This window comes from Stegodyphus dumicola, chromosome 6, assembly GCF_044657685.1.
Source record: "Stegodyphus dumicola isolate Sdum_Otavi_A_Nest chromosome 6, ASM4465768v1".
Classification (NCBI taxonomy): Eukaryota; Metazoa; Arthropoda; class Arachnida; order Araneae; family Eresidae; genus Stegodyphus; species Stegodyphus dumicola.
In genome coordinates this window covers 100335125-100361459 of record NC_140773.1, presented here as the reverse complement: position 1 = coordinate 100361459, position 26335 = coordinate 100335125, and the positions used below count along the sequence as shown (strand labels likewise).

Genomic DNA, 26335 nt, shown 5'->3' with positions numbered 1-26335 from the left:
TCTCTATTATTCTATAAACAGACATAATTTCTTCTGCAGTTACAAAGTTCCACTGTTCAAATCCTATAATTGCTGTGTCGAAAATACTGACCAATTTGTCAATCCAAATATTTTCATTTTCAATAACCTCTGTGTCACTTTCTTCACTATCGGAAGCGAATTATAATGATAAGGAATTTGATTTAAATCATATCAAAGACAGAGTACATCAAGATGAAATACTACATTTAGTAAGGAATTATAAGTCAAATAAAATAAAAACATCTGCCCTGAAGATAAGGATAGTGCTGACAGGTCAACTTCCAATTCATTGCGCGCCGTGGCGTACCCCCTCCACCGCAGAGCAGCATGAAATTGATAAACAGATTTCGGAATGGTTAGAGAAACGAAGGATATGCCTTTATCCGTTTTTTGCAGTAATTCCACTGTTTGTTTAATGGACTTCGAAACATACTTTCGTTTTGTAGATCCTTTACATATTAGTAAATATATATCGGAAATTCTATTTGAAATAATCGAAAGTTCAAGCTTACTTTTATAAAATTGCTCTAACAGTCTGCAAAAAATAATAAGCCAGATCCAATTCGAAGATTAAGGAACAACGCAATCTGCAACATTAATTGAATTAGATAATTTTAGCTTAGCTTATACCATCCGTTATACATTAAACGCACATGTGTAAACGTATTATGCGCATGCGCACATGCACGTTCACAGCCGTAAAGGTCTTACACGCATGCGTTAATGCGACGCATACGCAGAAAGTTTGTAGCTTTGAAGTCCGGATTATAGATCGTTCCGTATTATGGGTGTCTGAATTAACGACTTTTGACTGTGTTGTGTTCAGTTTGACTTAGTAAAAATTTTAGCTTATTGAATTATGAAAAATTAGTCTTACTGCATATAAAATTCCATAAATTTCAGCAATAAAGATGAACAGTTATATCAGTTTATAAAGTTAATTATTGTACTTTAAAAATTGATGCTTTATATTCTCAGTTTATTTCTCTCATTTTACTTACAGAAGCAATTAAATATATAAATTATAAATCATTAAAGATATAAAATTAGTGATTAGGCGAAAAATAAGTAAATAATTAAACATGAATTTTTCCTCATATTCATGATATGTTTTTGAAATACAGTACAAAGTCTGTAATCCGGACTCGTCGGGACTTGATTCCGAATTAGGCTGTTTTCCGGATTATAGATCATCAATTTAAATATGGTAAGATGTCATGCAGAAATTATACAATTAAAACTATGAAACCGTAATTTATGAAATAAAGAGCAATTATGATCTAAAGGGTATCAAAATTTACAAAAAAAAAAAAAAAAAAAAAAGCTTAATATTTATTTGTGTACTTTATTAAACATTTCTTTCAATATAAGTCGTTTAAGTTGCTTCATTTTTTGTGCTAGTACTTTCTCTTTAATTCTAGAAACCACATAATTTCTTGTTCAGTTACAAAGTTCCACTGTTCAAATCCTGTAATTGCTGTGTCGAGAATACCGACTTACTTGTCAATCGAAATTTTTTCTTTTTCAATAACCTCTCTGTCACTTTCTTCACTATCGGAAGTGGTATTTGCTGGATCTAGAACCGTACTACAGATTGATGATTGGGGCATTGTTGTCGCAATGAAAAACTTCTGTTATATCATCTTCATTTATTACCGCTTCTCCACATTTCTTTACAAAATCTAATAACTGGAAAATTTCTTTGTGATGTCCGAAAACCTTCAAATTTGCGGCTATCATCTTCATCGTCCTTACCATGGGTAGCTGGCCATAAATTATGCCTAGCATTTTTTAATGTATCTGGAGACACATCCTCCCATGATCTTGCGATGCTCCACCCAACAGATTTTATGCAAAAAAATTTCAAAATGTCTTGAATAGTCTTGCCATTGTTCAAGAAATTTAACATAGATTTTAAAAATGCTACTTTATATTTGCATTTCAGCACATGCACTATTCAAATATCCATAGGCTGAATGATGGACATACACTTTGGAGAAAAGAATAATACAGATGCATTATCTTTCACTAAAACTTTTAAGTGAAGTATGAGCCAAGCAGTTGTGTACAGTCAGGACAATTTTTGCCTCATCTGGTAAACCAACTGAATTCAAATGTTGCTAAACTTTGGCTACGAAATGATTTTCAAACTAATCATTCATTAACACTTGTGTCATCTATGTTCTTTTATTTGCATGATATATAATGGAGAAAATATTTGCTCCATAATCTGAATGATAGACATACAATTTGGAGGGAAGAATAATATGGATACATTCTCTTTCACTAAAACTTGTATGCGTGAAGTATGCGTCAAACAGTTGTCAACAATCAGGACTATTTTTGAGTCATCAGGTAAACCAACCGAATTCAAATGTCACCAAGCCTTGGGTATAAAATAATTTTCAAACAAATCATTCATCAATGCTTGTGTCATCCATGCTCTTTTGTTTGCGCATTACTCCTTTAAATGCTCGAGGTTGTGCATGTTTTCCGATTACGAAAAGTTTGCACTTGTGCATTTGCGCACGCTAAAATTGTTAGTCTCGCTTTGGAATCTTTGACACCAGTTAGAGCCTTCTCTGTAGAGGTTGCCAAGGTATTTCGTGGTACTTATTGCCAGAAAAGACCAGATTCATCAGTGTTGTAAATTTGTTCTGGAGATAATTGTTCACTGATAATGAGTTCAATGAATTCATCTGCAAATTGTTCAGCAGCTTCAGTATTAGCTGAAGCTTTTTCACCTGAAATTTTTAATTGTCTTACACCATGGCGATTTTGAAATTTGATTAACCAACCTGTCGAATATGTGCAGTCAGTGTTTAAGTTTATTTCTTCATGAAATATTTTTGCTTGAGGCATTAGCATTAGACCCATCAATGGCATGCCCTCACTGCCCATTCAATCATCTCTTTGTCATGATCGTCACTTTTAGTATAACGAACCCTTTTTCTGTTATTCATTGTAAGTGGGGTGTCGGAATCCACAAAAAATTCAAAAAGTTCCTTTTTCTTTTTGCTTATGTTGTATACAGTTGACTTTCTGTTGAGATATTTGTAATCGCATTCTTATTGGTTAATAGAAGTATAGCTTTCTGTCACGTCCGATACATACATTAGCTTTCAGCCAGGTCCGAGTTATTCTGAAACTTAATCTCATTCTTTATGTTATTTTTGATTGGTTATTTATTATGTCTTGTTTATGATTTGTTAAACCATGATCTGTTGTAAAGTTATATATATGACCTCTGTAACCGCTTATCTCTGCTTGTGCTTGTATTACTCGATTGCTTGTATTTCTTTGCATGTAACTCTGCGTGTATCTCTGCATATCTCAGTAATAAATATTTGTTTTGCGAACCACGGCATTTTCTATGTTTAACAGCAGAGCGTGGTTCTTCAAAAGTTAGAATTCGCTGATAGTTTCCCTAATTGAACCTTCAGTGTAATAATTTATTGTTCGCTTGATTTTGTTTTGGTGTTTCGTGATTGATGGCTTTTTCCGGAAGTGAAAGGAAGCTTTTGGTGTTGCGCCATTTGATGATGTTAATAACTTTACTGTTTGGTGTCGAAGAGTTCAAGCAGTATTTACGGCAAGGGAATTGGATACATTTTTTGAAACAGAAGCAATTGCGGATAGAGTTGCAGATGTTTTGAAATCAAAAAAGGCTTATTCCTTAATACTTGGGCTTCTAAGTGATAATGTTATTACTTCTCTTCAACGTGAAGACATGGCATGTAAAATATGGAAGAAACTACAAGCTACGTATAGCGCTAAAGGTGCAGTGAGTCAAATTTTAACGCGTAAACGTCTAGCTACCATAAGGAAATCCAAGGATGTGTCAATGAGACAGCATATCGACAGCATAATGAACTTGGTGAGTAGTCTATGCGTCTCTGGCTCTGAAGTAAGCAACTTTGATATTATTATTTACATTTTAATGTCTTTACCAAAGAAATATGAAAATATTAAGGCATCTCTAGAAAATCAACCAACTGATAATTTGAGTTTGGATTTTGTTACAAGCAGACTTATTGACTGTGAATTGAATCTCTTATGTTTGATTATAAAAGTGAAAATAAGTATTCTAAACCAAATACGGATAATTCTGTTTTGATTAGTGCTCGTAAAGAATTGTTTTGTACTTATTGTAAAAGAAAAGGACATTCTTTAAATTTTATAGAAAAAAGAACTGCGTCTGTCATAATTGTGGGAAAACTGGTCTCATTTCAAAAGTGAATGTTTGGATAATTATAAAAAGCAGGCAAATTGAAATAGTAATAAGATTGCATCCCCTGCAATATCTTTTATGGATGGAAATCTTGTGCATGATCAATTTATTATTGATTCTGGTGCAACTTCTCATATGTCTTCTCACAAGGAATGGTTTACCTCAATTAAGCCTAAGACTGGAACTGTTAAGTGCGCGGCGGTTTAGAAGTGGAAGTCGGCGGTTTTAGAAGTGGAAGGATTTGGTGATATTTGCGGTAAAAGTAAGAATGGTGTTGAAATAATGTTAAAAGATGTTCTTTACATTCCAAAATTAAACGGACAATTAATTTCTGTCAAAAATATTGAAGCAGCAGGTTTGAGCGTAATTTTTAAAAATGAAATAGTTTATATTGAAAACAAAACCTCTCTATACACCTTTCCTAAATGGTGTTGCTGAATGAGCAAATAGAACTGTACTGGAAAAAGCTAGAGCAATGATACTTGAGGCGGATTTACCAAAATTCCTTTGGGGTGAAGCAGTACATACGGCTGCTTACATAAATAATCAACTCCCCGATAGTTCAATCGAAAATTGTGTTCCTTATTTTCTGAAGTATGGTGAAAATCCTGATTTAACAAACATGCATCTATTTGGCTGTGATGCTTATACTCTTGTGCCACTATCGCAAAGAAACTAGATGAAAAATCTGTCGGAATGATATTTGTGGGTTATTCCACAATGGGATATCGTTTATTGATTCTGGAAACAAGACGCATCATTGTTTCCAGAAGTGTTAAATTTAATGAAGAAAAGAAGAAAGTAGAAAATCAAAAATATATTTCCGATAATTCTGATTTGAGTGAAAATGACAATGATGACATTGAAAATGAAGATAAATCAATTTCAGACACTGATAATGGCGAATTAAATGCTGCAAATAAGAAGGAGGAAGAAAGAAAATCTTCAAGAGAAAAGAAACAGCCAGTTAGGTATCCTAATCCTGAGATTTACCAAGTAATGTTTGCACAACAAGACACTCTGACATTTGAAGATATTGTAAATCTACCACAAGTAGAACAAGAACTATGGAAAAGAGCTATGGACGAGGAAATAAAATCTATGGAAGGTAACGACGTCTGGGACCTGCAAAGTTTACCCTCTGATAAAAGAGCTATTTCCTGCAAATGGGTTCTACGTAAAAAACGAGATGGAACTTACAAAGCCAGGCTTGTTGCTCGTGGCTTTATGCAAAAGGAAGGCGTAGATTATACAGACACATTTTCTCCATAGTATGTGCTCTTTACGTTTAATCCTGGTAATTATCAATAATGAAGGTTTGTAAACTTTTACTTTAGATGTCAAGACAGCTTTTTTTGAATGGTAAGTTAGATGAAATCATCTACATGGACCAGCCAAAAGGATATGATGATATGAGTGGTAAGAAATGTAAACTTAAAAAGAGTTTATATGGTCTTAAACAGTCTCCTCGACAATGGTATCAGAAATTTCTTAATTTTGTTATTAAATTAGATTTTAAGCAATTGGACTCTGAACGATGTATTTTCATCAGAAATTTAAATTGTAAGAAAGTAATTATGGCTCTTTATGTAGATGACTTATTAATTGCAGGTTCAGATGTAAAAGAAACAAATATTATAATATCATTGTTGTCTTGTGAATTTCAAATGTCAAAATCTGAAAGGGTCTCAGAATTTTTAGGCATTAGACTCAAATTTGAGTCTGATTGTTTATATTTAGATCAGAAACCATATATTGAAAAATTACTTGATAAATTTAAAATTTCTGATTGTAGAACAGCCCAAACTCCCATTGAACCAAAATCTACAGCAGCTGACTTTCAGAAAGGAAATGAATTTCATGGCCCACACAAAAAATTAATTGGATCTTTACTTTACTTGGCATATATTACAAGGCCAGATATTTTATTTGCAGTAAATTGCTTAAGCCAACTGCAGGAGCATCCTACTGATGTTGCCTGGTGTGCTCTAAAAAGAATTCTTAGGTACTTGAAAAACACTTTAAATTTAAAATTGATATACAAAAAGGGTGATTTGGAAAGGGCAAACTTATGTTTGTATGTAGATGCAGATTGGGGGGGGGGAGATACTCATAGGAAATCAATTACTGGTTATTTTATAATGTTTTTAAACTGTCCTATTATGTGATGCTGTAACAAGCAAAAGTGTATTGCACTTTCATCAACAGAAGCTGAAATAATTGCTTTATGTAAAGGTTTTCGAGATGTTTTATGGATGAAAAATGTAGTAAATGAGATTTCCAGTGTTAAAAATGTTTATATTTTTGAAGATAACCAGTCATGGATTAAAAGTAACAAAACAAAATTCCATGAACTGTTATCATTGAGCTGTTTAAAAATTGTGTAATTCTTTTATGTTTTGTATAATGTGCGATTAAGGGGGAGTGTTGAGATATTTGTAATCTCATTCTTATTGGTTAGTAGAAGTATAGCTTTCTGTCACGTCTGATACATACATTAGCTTTCAGCCAGGTCCGAGTTATTCTGAAACTTAATCTCATTCTTTATGTTATTTTTGATTGGTTATTTATTGTGTCTTGTTTATGATTTGTTAAACCATGACCTGTTGTAAAGTTATATATATGACCTCTGTAACCACTTATCTCTGCTTGTGCTTGTATTACTCTGCTTGCTTGTATTTCTTTGCATGTAACTCTGCGTGTATCTCTGCATATCTCAGTAATAAATAATTTTGCGAACCACGGCATTTTCTATGTTTAACACTTTCCAATGTTCATACTCTTCGCATAATTTTGAGACGGATATGCCTTTATCCATTTTTTGCAGCAATTTCACTTTTTGTGTGATGGACATCGAAACATGCTTTCACTTTGTAGATCCTTTGGCAGCTCCAGAACTGGAAACTCTTTTTGACATAATCAAAAGTTCAAGCTTAATTTTTATAAAATTGCTCTAACAGTCTGCAAAAAATAATAAGCTGGATCCATTAAGATTAATGAACAGCGCAATCTGCAACATTAACTGAAATGCCTTAGAATCAGTAAAGATAATTTTAGTCTAGCTTATACCGTCCGTCATACATTAAACACACATGCATAAATGCATTACACACATGCATAAAGCATACAAAAAAAGTTTTTGGCTTTGGAGTCTGGATTATAGATCATTCCGGATAATGGACGTCCGGATTACGGGCTTTGCACTGTATGATTTTTCTGCCTATCAGTTTTTCATGTTTTTGAAATAAACATTATTTTTCACCTGTCAGTTTTTTAATGTATTATACTCACCTTCTGCAGTGTAAAGCATATTAGGAAAAAGAAAGAGATTTATAGGATTATTACTTATTATCAAAAAAATTTTGTGCCTAAAATTAATTGATATGAATGAGATGCATTTATGCCTTAAGCTAAACAATTTTTAGAAATATTCTGCCTTTTTAGTAATAATTTAAGTAATTAAAAATTAATAGTTTATTATTATCTTTTTCCAGATGAAATGGTTAGATATTTTAATAAACAACCATTAAATGTGGACTAATTTTTTAGGTATATGGAAAATAATTTTGTACTAAAATTTTATTACAAAGTTTATAATACAGTTCATGTGCATAATTTAGCATATGGATTGAAACTTTCTTGAACTGAATGAGGAAGAATTTAAGTAATATGTGTAAAATAAGTTCTGATTTATATGACATGGTGTGTCATAATTTGTGCTAATCTCTTTAATTACAAGTAATTCATCATAACTATTAAAACTTTTCTAACTGCATTGTTCAAAATTTTATTTTAATTTTCTTTTGCAGAAACTGTTTCAAAAGAAAAGTAAACCAGGGCCAGAAAAGGAAAGTGTATTAAAATCTATATTTGATGCTTACCTTGCTCTTCTTGATTATATTGAATGGTGTAAATTGTATTATGGTAAGTTTGTTTGAAAATAAAAATATTACACTGATATTTCTTTCAGTATATCAAAACTTGAATTTTTGTTATATACTTCATATTTTTTTCCCAAGGTGATATGCAGTCTTCTCAATATAAAATACTTCCTGAGAAAGCAATAGCTACATTTATGCAGGTTGTACGAAATCCAGGGCAGTGGGATATCTTTGTTCTGAAATTAATAGAGGTTAGTATTAGCAAGATTTTTACCAAGCAGAGTTTTTAACATATTTATTATACGTTTGATTGTATACCTAATTTTTTTTTTATAGATGTTGGAATTTAGTGATAGGTCTGATGAAATTGAAGACATGCTTATAAAATATATTGAATGTAATCCAGAGCATATCAATGCATATATATACCTCTGTGTATATCTTCATGATCATAATTCAGAGTCACCAAACTTCATCAAATATTTAAAGGTTTGTGCTTTATACAGTATTTTGGTTTGATTACTTTTTCTCCTATCTCTGTAATCATATACAAAACTGATTGAAAATTATCTTAATGTGTTTTCTTTCCTATTTCATAAATATTGCATTTCTTCTGTAATTATCTGTGGTTATACATGCAAACACTTTTTTTTTCAACATTTTGATTTTAGAAATAGTTCCTCCCATCCTACAACTATTATTCTTTTTATATATTAAAATTTGTTTACTTTCCTGTTGATGGTAGGTTTTAGCTGAATTGTGTCCTTCAGATATCAGAGTTCTTTTTTTAGTAGAAAAATTGATTATCTCAGGTAAGTTTGCAAAAATTATTTTTCGGTCATGTTTCTGATTCTTCCTTTTCTAGGTTTTCTCCTGCCATTTTTGTGAGATCATAATTTTAAATTCAGTTTGATGTGCCTGATTTCCATGTGTGTTTTCTGTTTTTTTTTTTTTTTTCACTAACTGAAATTCATGTACATGAATGGTTTTATTCATATACATGAATGGCTTATTAATATACATGAATATTTTATTAATATACATGAATAGTTCTGTCAAAATTAGTTCTTAGAGGATCCCTTAATAAACAAAACCAGGATTTTATAAGATATGTTTAATATTTTAAAATTTAATGTGCCTATTTTGAATGAATAGTGCCCACAAGTGGTTAAAATCATTGAACATTGGTAGTTTGATATGGGCTTGAACAGGGTTTGTAGCGATCCTTACAAGTGCTTATACGTCCTTATATTTGAAAATAAAATATAAAGGCCCTTATAGGTGCTTACTTTTTCTCTAAAGCATTTATTTTTTTTTTTCGTTATTAGTACCAAAGCCGAAACTAAATAAAGAACTTTTCTTCCTTATATGGAATGTCAGATGGTGAATCATACTCCCAGAAATAGCTTTTCATCCCTTTCTGTGCATTAACGTAACCTTTGGTGCGCCCTAGTGCAGACAGGTGCACATCGTTCTATTGGTCAAAGAATTGTGAAAGCGGTAGAAAATTTCAGTACGTTCCATATCCTTTTCTTCCCATCCAATACTACACATGTTTGAATTTCTATCAAGATTTTAATAATTTACATTCCTGTTCCGCGTGGTCAGTTCATATTCGCGTTTATTATGATTATGTGTATGAATATTTATAATAATATATGTACTATGATTCTAAACTAATAAGTGGACTGTATTAATTTAATTACTAACTAATTTATTTACAGTAATTAACTATTCAGATCTAATACATGCTCTGGCATGTTGCTTAGTTGAATCCAGATGGCCAAGTGAGAGTTTCTCTGCTTATCCAATAGGTGGCGCTGTATTCTAACTGAACATGCCGCCGCCCATTGAAATTACAAATTTCAACAAACACACAATTTAACATTCCAAGAAAAACTAGTTCTACACTACAATATGAAATATGATAGATAATTTCATCATGAATATAATATAAAATAATGAAACATTTTAAAAACATAAACATTCACTATGCTACAATCAAACTTATTCTTAAACAATTACATTTTAATATAAAGCACAATTTTCAATAAGAACATAATAATGTAAGCTAAGCATTATTATCCTGGATAGGTAATAAACAAATTTTACTAATACATCGATTATACACACCATTTGATGTTTTCACTTTAACAACTCTGGCCTTATTATCTTAAATGACTTAATACCTGCTTCCCATAAACCACCAAAATTTGATGCTCTAGGTGGAATTAGTTTCCAATTTTACCTTCAGATGTTAAGACATCTACTATGTCAGAATTAGATTTAAGGACTAAGTTATGCAATTTTTTCAGTTCTGATTTTGCACCAACCATATTAGTACCGTTATCTGACATTATAGTATTACATTTTCCACGTCTAGCAATAAATCTTTTAATAGTAGCAAGCAATGAATCTGTGGTTAAATCAGTTACTACCTCTAAATGTACTGCTTTAATAGCTAAACATATGAATATAGCAACGTACACTTTTGCATAATTACCCTTTCTCTGATTTTTATTCTTGATGAGGAATGAACCAGAAAAGTCGAGTCCACACATATTAAATACAAATCCTGGGTTAACTCTTTCACCAGGTAAATTTCCTATAAGTTGTTCACTTACAATTGGTTTAACCTTAAAACATGTTACACATTCATGTACAACCTTTCGAGCTATATCTCGACCATTAATAACCCAAAATTTACTACGAACCTGATGCAATAGTGCTTGAGCACCAAGATGTAAATATTTAACATGGTAATACTGAAAAATTAATCTAGTAAATACATGATCTTTTGGCATTACATATGGAAATTTTTGGTTGTAATTAAGATTACTATTGGCAAGTCTGCCTCCTACTCTCAGAAGAGAATCATTATCTAAAAATGGAAATAAAAATTTTAACTTACTTTTGGAAGAAACACAATTCTTATTTTTTAAAGATAGAATATCTTTGCTAAAATGTTGTAACTGTTCATACCTGATCATAATTTTCTCAGCATCATCCAATTCTTTAACAGTTAGAGAACCTATTAATTTTTTCCCTTTACAATTGGCTATAAATCGACAAACAAAACTTAATACACGAATAATATGAATATAGTTATTACTAATGTTAAGAATATGATCTAAAACAAGGGAATTAGAGTTCACATTTAGATTAACTAAGTCATTATCCTTAAGTTTGAGTTCTTTGACGTATTCCACATTATCCATATCAGATGAAATTAATTCACAAGGATTAGTCAAAAACCTCTCCTTAGTCAAGAAAGTTGGTCCATACCACCATAAATCATTATGAAGAAGATCTTTAGGTTCAGCTCCACGTGATATCAAATCAGCTGGATTATTGTGAGTGCTAACATGGTACCACTCATGAACAGCAGTCATGCTTCGAATAACAGATACTCTATTAGCAACAAATGTCTTTAGTTGATAAGGTTCCTTCTTAATCCATGATAGCACTATTGAAGAATCAGTGAAGTAATACACCTTGACAATAGGTAGCTGATTGCCTCTAATATTCTTTTCATTAGTTTTACCAATAGAACTGCACCACAAAGTTCCAAACGAGGAATGGTAAATGACTTCAGAGGTGACACGGGAGACTTGCTGCACAGAAGTCTTGATGAACATTCATTTGAAGATGACATACATTTCACATAAATTGCAGCACCATAGGCTTTCTGACTAGCATCACAGAATCCTATAATTTCTATTTGCTGTAATCCATTGGTTAGAACAAATCTAGGAATGCGATAATCATTGACTGTTTTGAGACTATGCAGAAATGGCTTCCATTCTTCAGAGTAAATTTTAGGAAGAGGTGTATTCCAATTTAATTTTAGAAGCCAAAGTTTTTGTAGAAATATTTTAGCTTTTGTCGTAACAGGTCCAATTAAACCTAACGGATCAAAGAGGCGACCTATCGTTGATAAGACATCTCTTTTCGTTCCAGTTTCTTCAATGTCAAGTATTTTTAAATCGTAAGAAAAACAGTCTGTAGACGTATTCCATGACATTCCTAAGGCCTTTGTAATCTGAGGCTTATCCGCAACTTGTAAAGAGTAATCCTGAGTAGCACTTTCTTTATTCTTCAATAATTCTGGATTGTTTGAACACCATTTGTGTAACTGCATTCCACCACGTTCTAGAAGACAGGTTAACTGTGTCTGCAACTCCTTGGCTTCTTGCATAGTATTAGCTCCAGTAATAATGTCGTCCACGTAACAGTCCTTCAGTATGGCTCTTGAGGCATGAGGAAAGTCTGTCGCTTCATCCATTGCTAACTGCTTCAGGACCCTTGTTGCAAGGAATGGTGCACTTGCTGTTCCGTATGTTACTGTCCTTAGACGGTAAGTCTGCATAGGACTACCAACTGATTCCTTCCACAAGATCAACTGCAGGTTTCGTTGAGATGGTTCAATAAGTATTTGTCTGTACATCTTCTGAACATCAGCTCCTAATGCATTGTTGTACTTTCGAAATCCAATTATAATAGAAAATAAATCTTCTTGAGGTATTCGCCCTTTCATTAATATTGAGTTCAGTGACTTTCCATTGCTAGTAGCCGCGGATGCATTAAACACAACGCGAAGCTTGGTAGAGGCTTTCTCTGGCCGATAAACTCCATGATAACTAAGATAATTGCAAGTCGATGTTTCAATTTCTTGAACTTCTTCCATGTGATTTAGATCCTTATATTCTTTAATAAAATTCTTATATAATGTTTTCATATTCGAATCACTTTCTAGTCGATTCCACACTTGATGCAATCTTTTCTCAGCCAGCGTTTTCGATTCTCCTAATGGGTCTCCTTCCCTTATGGGTAACTGAACTACATATCTTCCATCATTTTGTCTATAGTGAGTACGCCTGAAATGTTCTTCACAGTATTTTTCTTCTTCACTAAAAGCATCCTCGACATTTTCAATGGATTCAACTTCCCAAAATCTTTGCAAAATTTCTTCAACTCTTTCTTCACTATTTCGAACTAAACCACAATAATTTACTTCTGAGTCACTCTTGCATGCACCTGATGCGATATATCCAAAAACTGTTTCTTGAAATATCAACGATTGATTTTCTAATTGAAATTTTCCTTCTTTTAAAATCTCAAAGGACAATTCGGCCCCTAGTAACATATCTATTTTGTTAGGTGTTCCAAATTGCGGATCCGCTGATTCAATATCAATGGGAATATGTAATGGCTGCACATCTAAACACCTTGATGGAGTTACATTGGTTATTTTAGAAATAACCAAGCAATTAACTGATCTTGCATATGTTAAATCCTTATTCGAAATCTGTACATCTAGTTGATAATTAATATTTATAACGTTCTCATTAATTCCGGATACAGATGCATAAATTCTTTTTTTCTTTAAATTTAACAAATTAGCAACTCCTTCACACAGGAAACAACTCATGCTGCCGTTATCAAGTATTGCGCGAACTGGGATTCTTTTTCCTTCGGAATTGCAAATATATATTATTGCAGTCGCCAATAACACATTCTGCGTGTCAAAAGACAACTTGATTGATTTTTATTAGAGACATCTGCGTTCTTGTTTATAATTTCGTCACTCCTTGCTTCTGTTTTTGTTTTGTCTAACTTATGTTGAATGGCGCCATTTCTGAGCAGGCGATATATTAATGAATGGTGTTTTTTATGGCATTCCGAACATCTGAACTTAGAATTGCATTTTGCGATTAAATGTTCGTTACTGAGACAGTTTAGACACAGTTTATGTCCTTTAACTATTTCATATCTTTGATTTGGATTTAATTTTAAAAATGAATCACATTTATGCAGTGGATGATTATTATTTTTACATATAACACAAATCGAAACACTATCGGTTTTAACCATCAGAGCCTTTTATTTTGAAATTTTTTCTAACGGATATTTCATTTTATTAGTATTACGGTTAATGTTATCCATTAACTGACATCTTTTCTCTAAAAATGAAATTAATTCATCAAACGTAGGAACTTCCGTAGCATTAATGCTGAGTTCAAATTGTTTGCGTGTTTCAAAATCTAGTTTCTGAAGTACAATATTTAATAACAGAATATCCGATAAATTATTTTTCTCATATTTTAAAACATTCAAAGCCCTAACGTTTTTAGTAACATTATCTATTACATATCTTATTCCATTAGACGATTCAAATGTTAAAGTACGTAAATCCATTATTGACTTCATATGCGTCTCAACTAATATTCTTTTATTTTCATACCTATCTTGAAGAGCTTTAAATAGAGAATTAAAAGTATCATCAACAGTTTCAAGATTTTTTGCTTCATCAGTTAATGCAGTCTTTAAATAGTAGAGTTTCTGAACTTCTGTCAGTTGAGTGTTATTCGCTATGATGCTTTCGAATTGAAGCTTAAAATTATTCCATTCGGTATATTTACCAGAAAACTTAGGAATTGGTAATTCTGGCAAACATATTTGTACTTTAGAATCAAATTTATTACAATCATTTTTATTTTCAGAATGTGCGATAGATGATAGAATTTCCATAATTCTTACCTCTAGAACTTTCGTTCTTTCTTCCATTTCGGCGATTTCTTCATCGATGTCTGCAACATCTTTTTCATCAACGCTTTCGAAATATCTAATCCTCAAGTTTCTAATATCCATTTGAATGCTTTGAAGGGATCTATACTTTATTTGAATTTCATTCTTATTCGAACTATCATCATATTCCTTCACTACATTTTCTAACCTAGTTAGTTTCGCTTTTAACGAAGTTTTGTTTCTATCTAATGCCAGCATTTTGTTCATTTCTCCGGTTCTGCTGACGGACCATGTACTATGATTCTAAACTAATAAGTGGACTGTATAGCAAAAGAACTAACTTATTTATTTACAGTAATTAACTATTCAGATCTAATACATGCTCTGGCATATTGCTTAGCTGAATCCAGATGGCCAAGTGAGAGTTTCTCTGCTTATCCAATAGGTGGTGCTGTATTCTAACTTAACTATATTTGTGGTAACTGCTGAAATATAGATAAACTTCAAAAATGGGTAAGTGTGTTTTAACACTGGTTAGTTTTCTAAAGAATAATATTCGGACTGGCATAAGTGAAAGTAATTGAATAGTAAAAATAATTTCATTTTTTTTTGTCAATGCATTATGCAGTATGGAAGTTGGGGGTGGTCTCACCTTTCTCTGCAAAATCTTGAATATTGAAACAGTTACAGTTTGCAGCAAAGCAAGCAACGGACTTTTTTTTTGTCACTTTCCAATAAAATAGGACTAAAAGTTCTACGGTCTACCAACTCAAGCGAAGAATTATTCTATTCCTGGAAATTTAATGCAGTCTGTTCAAAATTAGAATGAAAAAAACACCCCAGATTGATAAGTCTCTTTCTCAATCAATCATTTAGTATGGCTGGGATATTGCGCGACGTTTCTGGCTCACTGATAAATATGCCACATGGGCGCTTGGCAGTGAAAACTGGAAGAAGCAAAGGGGTGTTTTTCTTTATTTAGTTAGCCCACCAGCGGCCGAGCGGTAAAGTCACTGAACACTGGTAACATCTGAGGTTCGAATCCCGCTAACGGGCTGGCTGCATGGGTGTTTTCGTGGTTTTACCCATGTGTAACGTGTATACGAGCCAGTTTCCCGTAGAAAGTACTCCAGGAAGGCATCCCTCCCCTTAGGCAGATAGCCCTAGTGTGCTTTGCCATAATTAAATACACCACTACACCACCTTTATTTAGTTATTATTCTCTGAATACCGACGGCTGTTGATTCCAATTGTGTAATATCATATGCGGAAGAATTAAGGCACATGTATTGCACAATAACTTTTGCGATATTTTGCAGACATAAAAGAGTTACTACATTTAGTAAGCAATTATAAGCCAAATAAAATGAAAACATCTGCCCTGAAGATAAGGATAGGGCTGACAGATCAACTTCCAGTTCATTGCGCGCCATGACGTCCCCCCGCAGAGCAGCATGAAATTTGTAAACAGATTTCGGAATGGTTAGAGAAACAAAGAATATGCCTTTATTCATTTTTTGCAGCAATTCCACTTTTTGTTTGATGGACATAGAAACATACATTTCAATTAATGTTGATGATTGCGTTGTTCCTTAATCTTTGAATTGGATCCGGCTTATTATTTTTTGCAGACTGTAAGAGCAATTTTATAAAAGTAAACTTGAACTTTCGATTATGTCAAATAGAATTTCCGATGCTGGAGCTCCTAAAGGATCTACAAAACAAAAGTATGTTTCGATGTCCATCAAACAAAAAGTGGAATTGCTGCAAAAAATGGATGAAGACATGAAGAAGGTGACAGAGAGGTTAGTGAAAACAAAAAAATTTCGATTGACAAGTTAGTCGGTATTCTCGGCACAGCAATTACGGGACTTGAACAGCGGAACTTTGTAACTGAACAAGAAATTATGTCTGTTTATAGCATTAAAGAGAAAGTATTATCACATAAAACGAAGCAACATAAACAACTTACATTGAAAGAAATGTTTAATAAAGTAAAAAAATAATATTAAGCTTTTTTTTTGTAACTTTTGATACCCTTTAGATCATAATTGTTCTTTATTTCATAAATTACGGTTTCATATTTTTAATTTTAGAATTTCTGCATGCCATCTTACGAGATTTAAACTTATGATTTATAATCCGGAAAAATCGATAATCCGGAATCGCAGAAGTCCCGCCGAGTCCGTATTAACGACTTTTGACTGTATTTAAAATAATTATTACTTATAAATTATTATTAATAATTATATTAATAATTATTTATCCTAAATGATTATTTAAAGTAACCTAACCTAAATGATTATTTAAAATAATTTTACATATAAATGATCATTAATAATTATTTATCCTAAATGAAACCTAAATGATTATTTTTCTTGGTAAAAAACTTGTAAGTAATCTGTATTTGTCTGGTGTAAGTATTAAAAAAAATAGTTAATGACTGATTACTGGCAAATATAAGAAACAGGAATTAATTAATGGGATAATTAACTTTGCTATTCACATTGCTAAAGCAACATATTGTTACGAAATGTACAGGCGCAGTAAGATGGCTTCCCTGCAAAGCAGTTTTAGGGTTGCCATAAAATGGCAAGGGAAGGCGGGGTTGCCACATTTGGCAAAAAATCGTCCATTTGGCAACAAAATTGGCAATATACCATGGATGGATGAAAAACTGTCTGGAACAAATTCTTACCGGTTTAGCCCATAATGTTCTTGATCACAAGCCGAAAGCTATATAAACCCTGCTGGTTTGCAGTCAGTTAGTGAGTGTGTGTCGTCGGGAGGGCGAGTCAGTGTGTGGCTCATCTAGCGAGCTGATAGTCAGTCATTGAGCGAGTGTCTCGAAGTCTAGCGCTGAGTGGGTCGTCGAGTGCATCGAAGAGTCTTTTAGTATATCGTGGTTAGTGCATCATTAAGAGAGTATATTAAGCTCCAGGAACGATTGAACCAAAGAGTCGGGAGCTGTGCTCTCTGTGTCGTGGAGTGCATAGAGAGTTGTAGCGTGGAGAGTCTCGAGAATATGTGGAGTTCCGAGAACGACCGAGCAGAGTTTGGAGCTGTACTCTGGTGCTTTGCAATGAAGCTGTTTCCACTGTTATTGCCTGACAGTGTGAAGGCTGTGCCGCTGATTTTTCTAGCGTGTTTATAGTAGCTGTTCGACGACTGTAAAAGTGTTTTGGAGCTGTCCTGATTAATATTGATAAATAAAGTGTGTTTCGATACTTCATCAAGTGTCGTCATTATTCACTCCAAATCCATATGAACCCCGTACGAATATGAAGCAAGAAAATAACAAAACAACTGGTGTCAGAAAGAAAAAAAACGCAACAATGTTAATAAATTCCTAATTCTTGTTCTGATGTTTTGCATTCCTTGCCCAGTGCTGTTAATTCAGCAGTTGTCATTTTCATCATCTTGCAGATTAAACTGTAAATAATAATCAATATGTATTATTGGTTAAATTAACTTTGATTCACATATCATTCTTAAAGAAGGCTATTCTAATATACCTCTTGGCATGTAATTGTGGTTATCTCCAGCCGTCTATTTTACTTAAAGCTTTTGAGCTTCATCTTCCGAAAGCTTATTGATTAAGAAAGATATCAAATGGTTATAGGATTATAGTGGAGCCTGCAGAAATCACAGCCATATGTGTTTATCCTTCTTAGAGAATCATCTTTGCATTTTTTATTTAGATAAGTTTGTGTAATATTTCTGGTATTGCATTTTCTATGTGAAAAATATTTAGCTAGCACATTTTTTACCAAGAATATGTCAAGATGAATTAGTTCATGAAAATAAAGTCGTAAAAATTTATATAAGGAAAGATACTGTATTTATTTTGCAATTCAGAATCATAGTTTGTGTTTTAAGGCATTTTGTAGAATGGTAGAGAAATGTAAAAATGCCTGCTATGAGATTCATTTGGGGGAGGGGGGGAAAACTATGCCTGAGAGAAGTCTGCATGTAGCCAGTAGAATTATCAAAGAGAAAAGATCATGTGACCCTCATAGAATCCTGCAAATTTAAAGTGTTTTATCTTCTGGTTCGTAATCAGAAGAATATCATACTCAGTTTGTTCTATAGTGAAATTTTGATTATTAAGCAATTTAACAACTCGGATAGTAAGATTAAACAGTTATTATACACACAAATCAGTTTTTATGCAAATGAAAATTTATAAAATTGTTTTGGCTGTTTAGATTTATACAATTGTAAAAAGTTTAAACTTATAAAGCAGTATATAAAGAAAATTAAATGACTTAAAACACCATCCACCATATAATAAAGTCAACTTCATATTTTTAAATCTCCCCTCCCCCCTCTTGGCCTTGCTCGTTTATGTGTGGTATGGGAGTACGTGTATGTAAGGGAACCTGTTGTAAGTAAAGTGTTCTATAATTTGATTATTCTGCATATAATATTACAGAAATAAATTAGAAGAAAAAGGTTCATCCAGTAAAATTTCTAAAGCCATGCTGTTTTTAAATGTTTTTAGCACAATGTGGCAGTAGCCCAAATGCTCTCAAAACGTGTATATGCCTGTAAATTGGGGGGGGGGTGCGTAATATAAAATCTGAAAGCCTTTCGCTTTTTTTCTTTTTATTAATTCTTATTTTTGTTTATTTTTGAATTTAGAATAAGGTTCAAATTTTGGATAGGTTATGTAAAATTATGCAATAAGGAGAAAATAATAATAATAATAAAATAATTTTTACAAGAAATGCATATAAACAATTCTGATGATTTTATTCATGTGGACTGGAGGGAAAAAAAAAAAAAAACTCATCGCTATGTAGTAGTTCCGACGTCATATTGAAAAGTGTAAACAAGAAGTTTTTTCCAACTATAGCACGTGATAAGTACTCAGTTGGCTATTGGCTGTTCGTTCATGTCACAGGCAAAAAAGCTGAACATGAGTGAACTGAGTTTTACATCCTCTGCGTAATGTGAATTTACAACAGCGGGGAGAAAATGGACTGGCGACTACATCACGAGTGTACTTGTGTGGACGGGCCTTAACAGAAATATTTTTCTTTTTCTTTATGATGGCCCACCGAAGAGATTGTAGGTACTTCAAATGACAGAAGAAATAAATTCAGATTTTCTCACAGCACAAACAGCATGTTTTATTAATATAAACAAAGGAATTTAAACGATAGCTGATTAATTACAAAAACAGTGAGCAGTGCTCACTTCTGCTTCCGTTCACTAGTAGCACCTGCCCTGTCTCTATTTTTGAAATCATCAGTGTTTCTTTTCTGATGTTGCCTTTCTTAAAAAAACAACTTTTTCTTTTATTTATAACTGACGATCCTTGCAATAGTTATTTGTTATAGTGAAGTGGGTTATATAGTTATTTATTGTCTACCATATATCTGATAAAATTTTATCAACCCACAGCTGTCTTTGTATCTTGCAAGTAAACAGTTCTTGAATATTCTTTTTAGAAATGTAATTGTTTTATTTCCCTTTAGAAGTGTAATTGGCCTTCAAAAATAAATAGTGTAATTGAAAAGTTATTATGCTATGTTTCATTATAATAACTTTTTTAAACCAGTGCCATTCTGTGCTTCTTAGATTTCACACTCGTAGACACTATTGTACTTGGTATTGATCTGCAATAGTTTAATCCTGCATATACATGCTATCTTCATATTCTTCAACATTTTCTTTTTTCACTTGTTTGGTGACAATAATAGTTTTCTCCGTTTCTTGACTCTTCTCAGTAACTTTCCTAGAATTCATTGTAGGAATTGAATTCTAGGAAAGTTAATGAGAAGGGTCATTGTTAATGAATTTACAAACAATTTACATGGAAAAAACATAAAATCATATGAAAATTCAGAGTTATAGTTCAGGTCGTTTATTGAATTGTAGCAACAGGCATACTCATGCTTTAGGGCTGTCATAGCATTATCTCAGTAGATGTAAGCAAGTGTAGCACTTGCAGTGGGCAGTAATAAATTTTTAATCATATTCCAAAGAAATATCATATGTGGGAAAGAAAAAATTCACTTCCATCCAGAACATATGCCAAATTGGACATATTCCAGAGCAAACTTGTATCGAAGTACCACTGTATTTGAATGAGAAGGAAAAAAATGAATAAAATGTAAAGGCTTTCAGATTTTACATCAAATTTCAGCTTTTTTTTTTAACATTATTGTGTTACCTTTATTTATTAAATATCATGTTCTTTGCACTTAAACCATTAAATTCAGTTCAAGAGCAGTATCGCAAAATAATTTTAAAATGAGCATATCTTTAGAATTTCTGATACACAGTTCCGCGCGCTGGAGATAAAAAGTTTTTTTTCCCCTCTGTAGAGTATTGCCATTGTTCGCTTTGAAATCCTTGAGTTTGTTAATCAAAAATTCGTTATTTTTACAAAATATGAAATTTAATAAAACAAATTCCAAATTTGGGCTTCTAGATGCCTATATTTGGGTGGAAACGTACGTTATTCAAAATTTGGTGGCTCTAGATACTGTTGTTTTATCACTGTTCCGTCTTTTCGGTAGATAGGTGGCGCTCTTGCTGCGCGCCGATGAAAAATATTCCACTTGACGCTTGGACTTGAAGAATGACGCATGTCATACCCTTTTGATGCTTGATTATGTTTCATGGCCGCTATAGGCGGAAGTAATATACTATATCATTAAGTTTATCGTTAATAAATGTTATTTCTGTGTTCTGTGAAATCTTGAAGTTTTGATTGCAAATTTTAATGCTCTCCCAACCTGTTTCCTGAAAACGAAATAAACATGAGAAATTATGACTCATGAAGAGACACCATAATCACAATGTGAGAAATATACATACATTTATGCAGATTCTTCATTATTTTATTTCTTTAAATGTAATACATGGCTCTAATATTTGGTGGCAACACTTTAAAAAGTAAATCAATGCAAAATGCCAAAACGATATTAATAGTCCATCTGGGCAAATTGCCCTTTTGGACTAAAAATCTGAATACATTTGTGTACTTCGAGCTATGTAAAGATAATCGGTACTGTTCTTGTTATTGGGTATGGAATCAGAAATGTATGAAGATGTGTTTATATGTATGTGCATATATGTGTATACATGCAAATACATTCATACTTGCATATATACATGACCTCATACATGCATACATACATACATACATACATATATTTCTGAACCCTGTCCTGATAATAGAACAGTGCCAACCTTGAAGTATATGAAAATTCTTCCCCTATATCTAAATTTAAATTATTAAAATTTACAAGTTTGAAAATTATTGAAATTTTTATAAGGACTTTCCAGTTATAGAAAAAAAAAAAAAAAAAAAAAAAAAAAAAAAAAATTGTGGTTTTTAGTCTATTTTTTTAATTTAAAACTGCAAATTAAAATACTGAAAAGTGACGTTTATGTGTAATGTTGCTATAATTTTAAATCAGTAAAATTTCATTAACTTTTAAGCATTTTTAGTTATAAAAGTTTAATTTATGCATATACTTAATGTATTGAATATTACTTAATAATTTTGTATGTTCTTTGATACATTGCTAATTCCATTATGATTTTGTAATTTCAAAGACTTACAATTTTCAGAGTTATCATTGGATTAAATTGTTTATTTAACTTCCTGTTCTACTGAGTTTAAAGTAGTTTATATACAATATCAAGAAATTGATTTTATTATTCTGAATAGTACTTTAACATCCGTAGGAGGAAATGTTAAAGAATGCCTGAAACATCTGTTCATGTTTTTGGATTATCCTTCAAACGGCCAAAATATTCAAGCATGGAAGTTGTTAGGAAGACTATTACATCTAATTGTGTCCAGGTATTTAATTTTCAGTCACATATGTGTTATGGAAAGTAAGAAAGTGCATTGAAGATGCTATAGTTTTGAAATTTCTTCAGTTTTAGAGAATAAAAAAAGAATAGGCAAAATAGCATAATGTACTAAGTATCTGATATGTATATTTTAAAATGTACTGAGATTAGTTTCATTTATAACACCTAATTTATATCAAAATGCTAAAAAAAGTTTTAACAGTTTGATGTTTTATGATTACATAATTGCTCACTATGAAATATGAAAAACAAGATGTTCAGAGATTGAACTGACAAATTTGATTTAAGGTCATATTCTAATACGTGTGAATTATTAAGCTATTTATAGCACAATTCTGAGGGAAAATATATTGATTTTATTAGCAGCTTCGCTGCCAGCCTTCGTCTGGCTTTTAAATGTACCGGAAAAATGGCTGAAGGGAACACCAAATGTTAAATTTAAAAACTGCGTAGAATTTTACTCTGAAGAAAAACTTCATAAAAAAGTTATTACATCTAACAAAATTACAATGAAATAAGCAATATCCCTTAATACAAATATTAATTATCCTAATAAATAAATTAACCAACTTCCCTTTGCAAAATCTTAAGAACTCAAATTGTGTAAAATAGGTTAAAAACTTTGCTTCCTAAAAAAATCGCTCAAAACTTTTTAATATCTTAAAAACAGTGAAATGAGCAATAAATAACATAAAAGAATACAAAAAACAAAAAATTCTGAAAAGTAAAGTATAATTAATGATATTTTATCTTATATTTTCTAGAGAAAAAAAATTACAATGAAATAAGCTATATCCCTTAATACAAATATTAATTATCCTAATAAAAAAAAATTAACCAACTTTCCATTGAAGAAAAAAAATCATGCAAAACTTTTCAATATCTTACAAACAGTGAAATAAGCAAAAAATAACATGACAGAAACTCAAAAAACAAAAAGTTCCGCTCGCAATTTTACTCTGCAGAACAACTTTATAAAAAACATCAATAAAAATGTATTATATATATAAAAAAATGACGATGAATTATGCCAATCTCTTAAAAACAGTGACATAAGAAATATGATGAAAAATTGTTGCCAAACCCATATTTCTAAAAGAATGAAACTATTCAAAATGATGCGATTTCATCAAAAATCTATCAATAACAATAAGCAAGGAAAATTGTTGCCAAAATCACATTTTTAAAGATGTGAGATGTGAGAAGTGTACTCTGAAGCTTCATTTGAATTTTTTTTTAAAAATACAAAATATCATTTTTCCAAAATTCTTTTTGTAAAAGCAGTCGCAAGGATGAAAGTTTAACGTGTCCAAAAATAAAAGAAAAATAAACTGTACATTTTTAAACAAACTTTTTTAGAAAAAATCCTGTTGAAAAGGTGTTAAGCTCACTTTGTTAAATAAATTCGTACTTAATCGATTTATTGAAATACAAAACTTATTTGAATTTTGTAAAATAGCTAAGTGCCTACATTTCATGACGATGTGAAAATGGAGTGCGTAGAGTAAAATCTCGCTTTCCTCTAGCGCATTATGTCTCAAAATGACGCGATTTTGTCACAGAACATAAAATAAAAAAAAATTCTAATTCTAATTTCGAAAAAATTGCTTCGAGGTGCACTGGCTCTTGTCTAGATGCACCTATGTACCAAATTTCGTAGCCGTGGGTCTATTAGCTTACGCGCAGCGCAAACGAAAGACACACACACACACAGACAGACTTATTTAGACTTATTAGATTTATTATATGTAGAGATTAGTAATGCATTCTAAATTGACATTATACTGTTTGGCTAATTTCATTTTATATTAATATTTTCTTTAAATTTTATACTGATGAAAACCAGAGTAGCAAAGACAAGCTGTTATTTATTTAAGTGTTTTTAAAAGCAGTAAAAATTAAATTATGTAGATAATGTAAACTTAATAATGTGCACTGTGCAAAAAAAAAAAAAAAAAAAAAAAAAAAAAAGTTCCAGTAGAACAGGAGATCTGTTCTACTGGGTTGACTGACGAAATTTAAATTGCGTTTTTCATGTCTCGAAATTGCAACTTAGGATGTCAGGGTTCGTACGGTCCTTAAAAGTCTTTAATTTTTTTGGAATCGATTTTTGGTCCTTAAAAGTCCTTAATTTTGGCCAAAATCAGTAGAAGGTCCTTAAATTTAATCATCTGAAATTTCTGTCTGTTTTTATGACTGCCATTTTGAGTGTAATTAGCATTTTGGAGGAATATTTTTGGCGATTCAATGATGTATATGGTTATCTTTTGAATGGGTCATGGGTTATAATTTGTTTCTGTTTTTAATATAAATGACGGGATACTCGAGTTTCTAAGCAAGAAGTGAAACATAAGCATTTCAAAATTCATTTATTATAATAAAAAGCTCTTAAACAATTTTCGCTTTTAGGAATGTGAATTCTTTTATTAAACGGTTCTAAATTTGAGGACTTGTCAACATTTTGGCGATTTTAAGACCAGTTTCTATAGAAAATTTTTAATTCTGAAATCAGAATTTTCGACGATTTTTTTTGAAAAACATCATAACTTTGATAAATAACATTAAAATAAAACATTTTTATTTTCTGCTGTCATATTATAAAGTTTTATTTTGGCAACTTATTATACAATATTTTGTATCTGAAAAATAAACAAGGTATAATGCTATAAAGCATAATTTACAAAACATCTCTTAGCAAAAACAAAATTAACTATGTAATTAATTAAAAATATCTTGTTTTTAATTTTTTCATAGTAAGCATATTTCCCATATAATTGTCTCAGAATATTCAAAATTCTCAGAATATGCATCAGTTTTCTCTATAAAATTAATTTTGCACTTTTCCCTCCCCCTTTTTTTTTCCAAAATATTTCTGGCTTTTTGCTGTTACAGAATTGGTTGGGATAATATTTCTGAAGTATTTTTGACATTGCAGCGTGGAAAATTTAGAAAGATTTGAAGGCAAGATTTATAGACCAACGGTTCTAGAAGATTCGATAAATATGTGACAAAATGAAAAATGTCTCCATGGTATCAACGCGTAATGGATGTATTTTACAGAAAGTTTCCAATGAATTTCTTACTTTTTGGAGAACGTCTGGAACAACAATGAAGACATAATATTTGAATGTTTTACTCCTGATACTAGAATCTTTTTCTTAACATGTTTATCTTCCCTTTATTTTCTCTACTTTTCACTAGACACAAGCATGGAAAATATCAAAAATGCTTTTAATCTTATCAATTGGGCAGGCATTATAGAAAGGTTTTTTTTTTTTATTAATAATGAAATTGAAAACTTACAATTTAAAAGATCCATTTAATATGTCTTAATGCATAATACACAGAGCTGGCTGGCACTAAGCATTTTCCCATCTGATACAATCTCTGTGGATCCTAAATTCGACTACATAGTGCCTTTCTAAATTCTGCTTTCAATGCCTGTCTAAATTCTAAAAGTTTTGCCATTTCTAGATTTTGTTGTTTGGTGTGTCACTAAATTCTAAAAATTCTGCCACATCAGCTCTGTAACCGGCCTTTACCATATATATATTTCATATTTCTTCTAAAATCCATATTACTAAAGAAATTAAATTAGTCACTTTTTCTATACATTCTAAATGCATTTAGTGTTTTTTAGAAAAACAGAATCAGAAATCCTCAATTAAATCCAAAAATTCTAATATGAAAAGGAAACATGCTGAAGAAAGAAACTGAATACATAAAGAAAATTATTCTTCAAAGATATGTGCAGTTATTATTATGTAAATTACACAATTGTTTATGATTTCAGCCTTTAGTATAATTTTCCATTTCTGTTTCCTCATATGATAGA

At 31.6% G+C, this 26335-nt stretch overlaps 1 protein-coding gene across 5 annotated transcripts in view; it reads left to right on the top strand.

Annotated features, from left to right (window-relative positions):
• LOC118196998 (TATA box-binding protein-associated factor RNA polymerase I subunit A-like) overlaps nucleotides 1-26335 on the top strand; it is an 88994-nt gene that overhangs the window by 50602 nt on the left and 12057 nt on the right. For all 5 annotated transcript variants that reach the window (XM_085818703.1, XM_085818700.1, XM_085818699.1 and 2 more), the window contains 5 exons: nucleotides 8062-8176; nucleotides 8272-8384; nucleotides 8470-8622; nucleotides 8879-8945; nucleotides 22369-22486. In XM_085818703.1, coding sequence (XP_085674829.1) covers nucleotides 8062-8176; nucleotides 8272-8384; nucleotides 8470-8622; nucleotides 8879-8945; nucleotides 22369-22486 — 566 coding nt within the window. The remainder of the gene's footprint in view (nucleotides 1-8061; nucleotides 8177-8271; nucleotides 8385-8469; nucleotides 8623-8878; nucleotides 8946-22368; nucleotides 22487-26335) is intronic.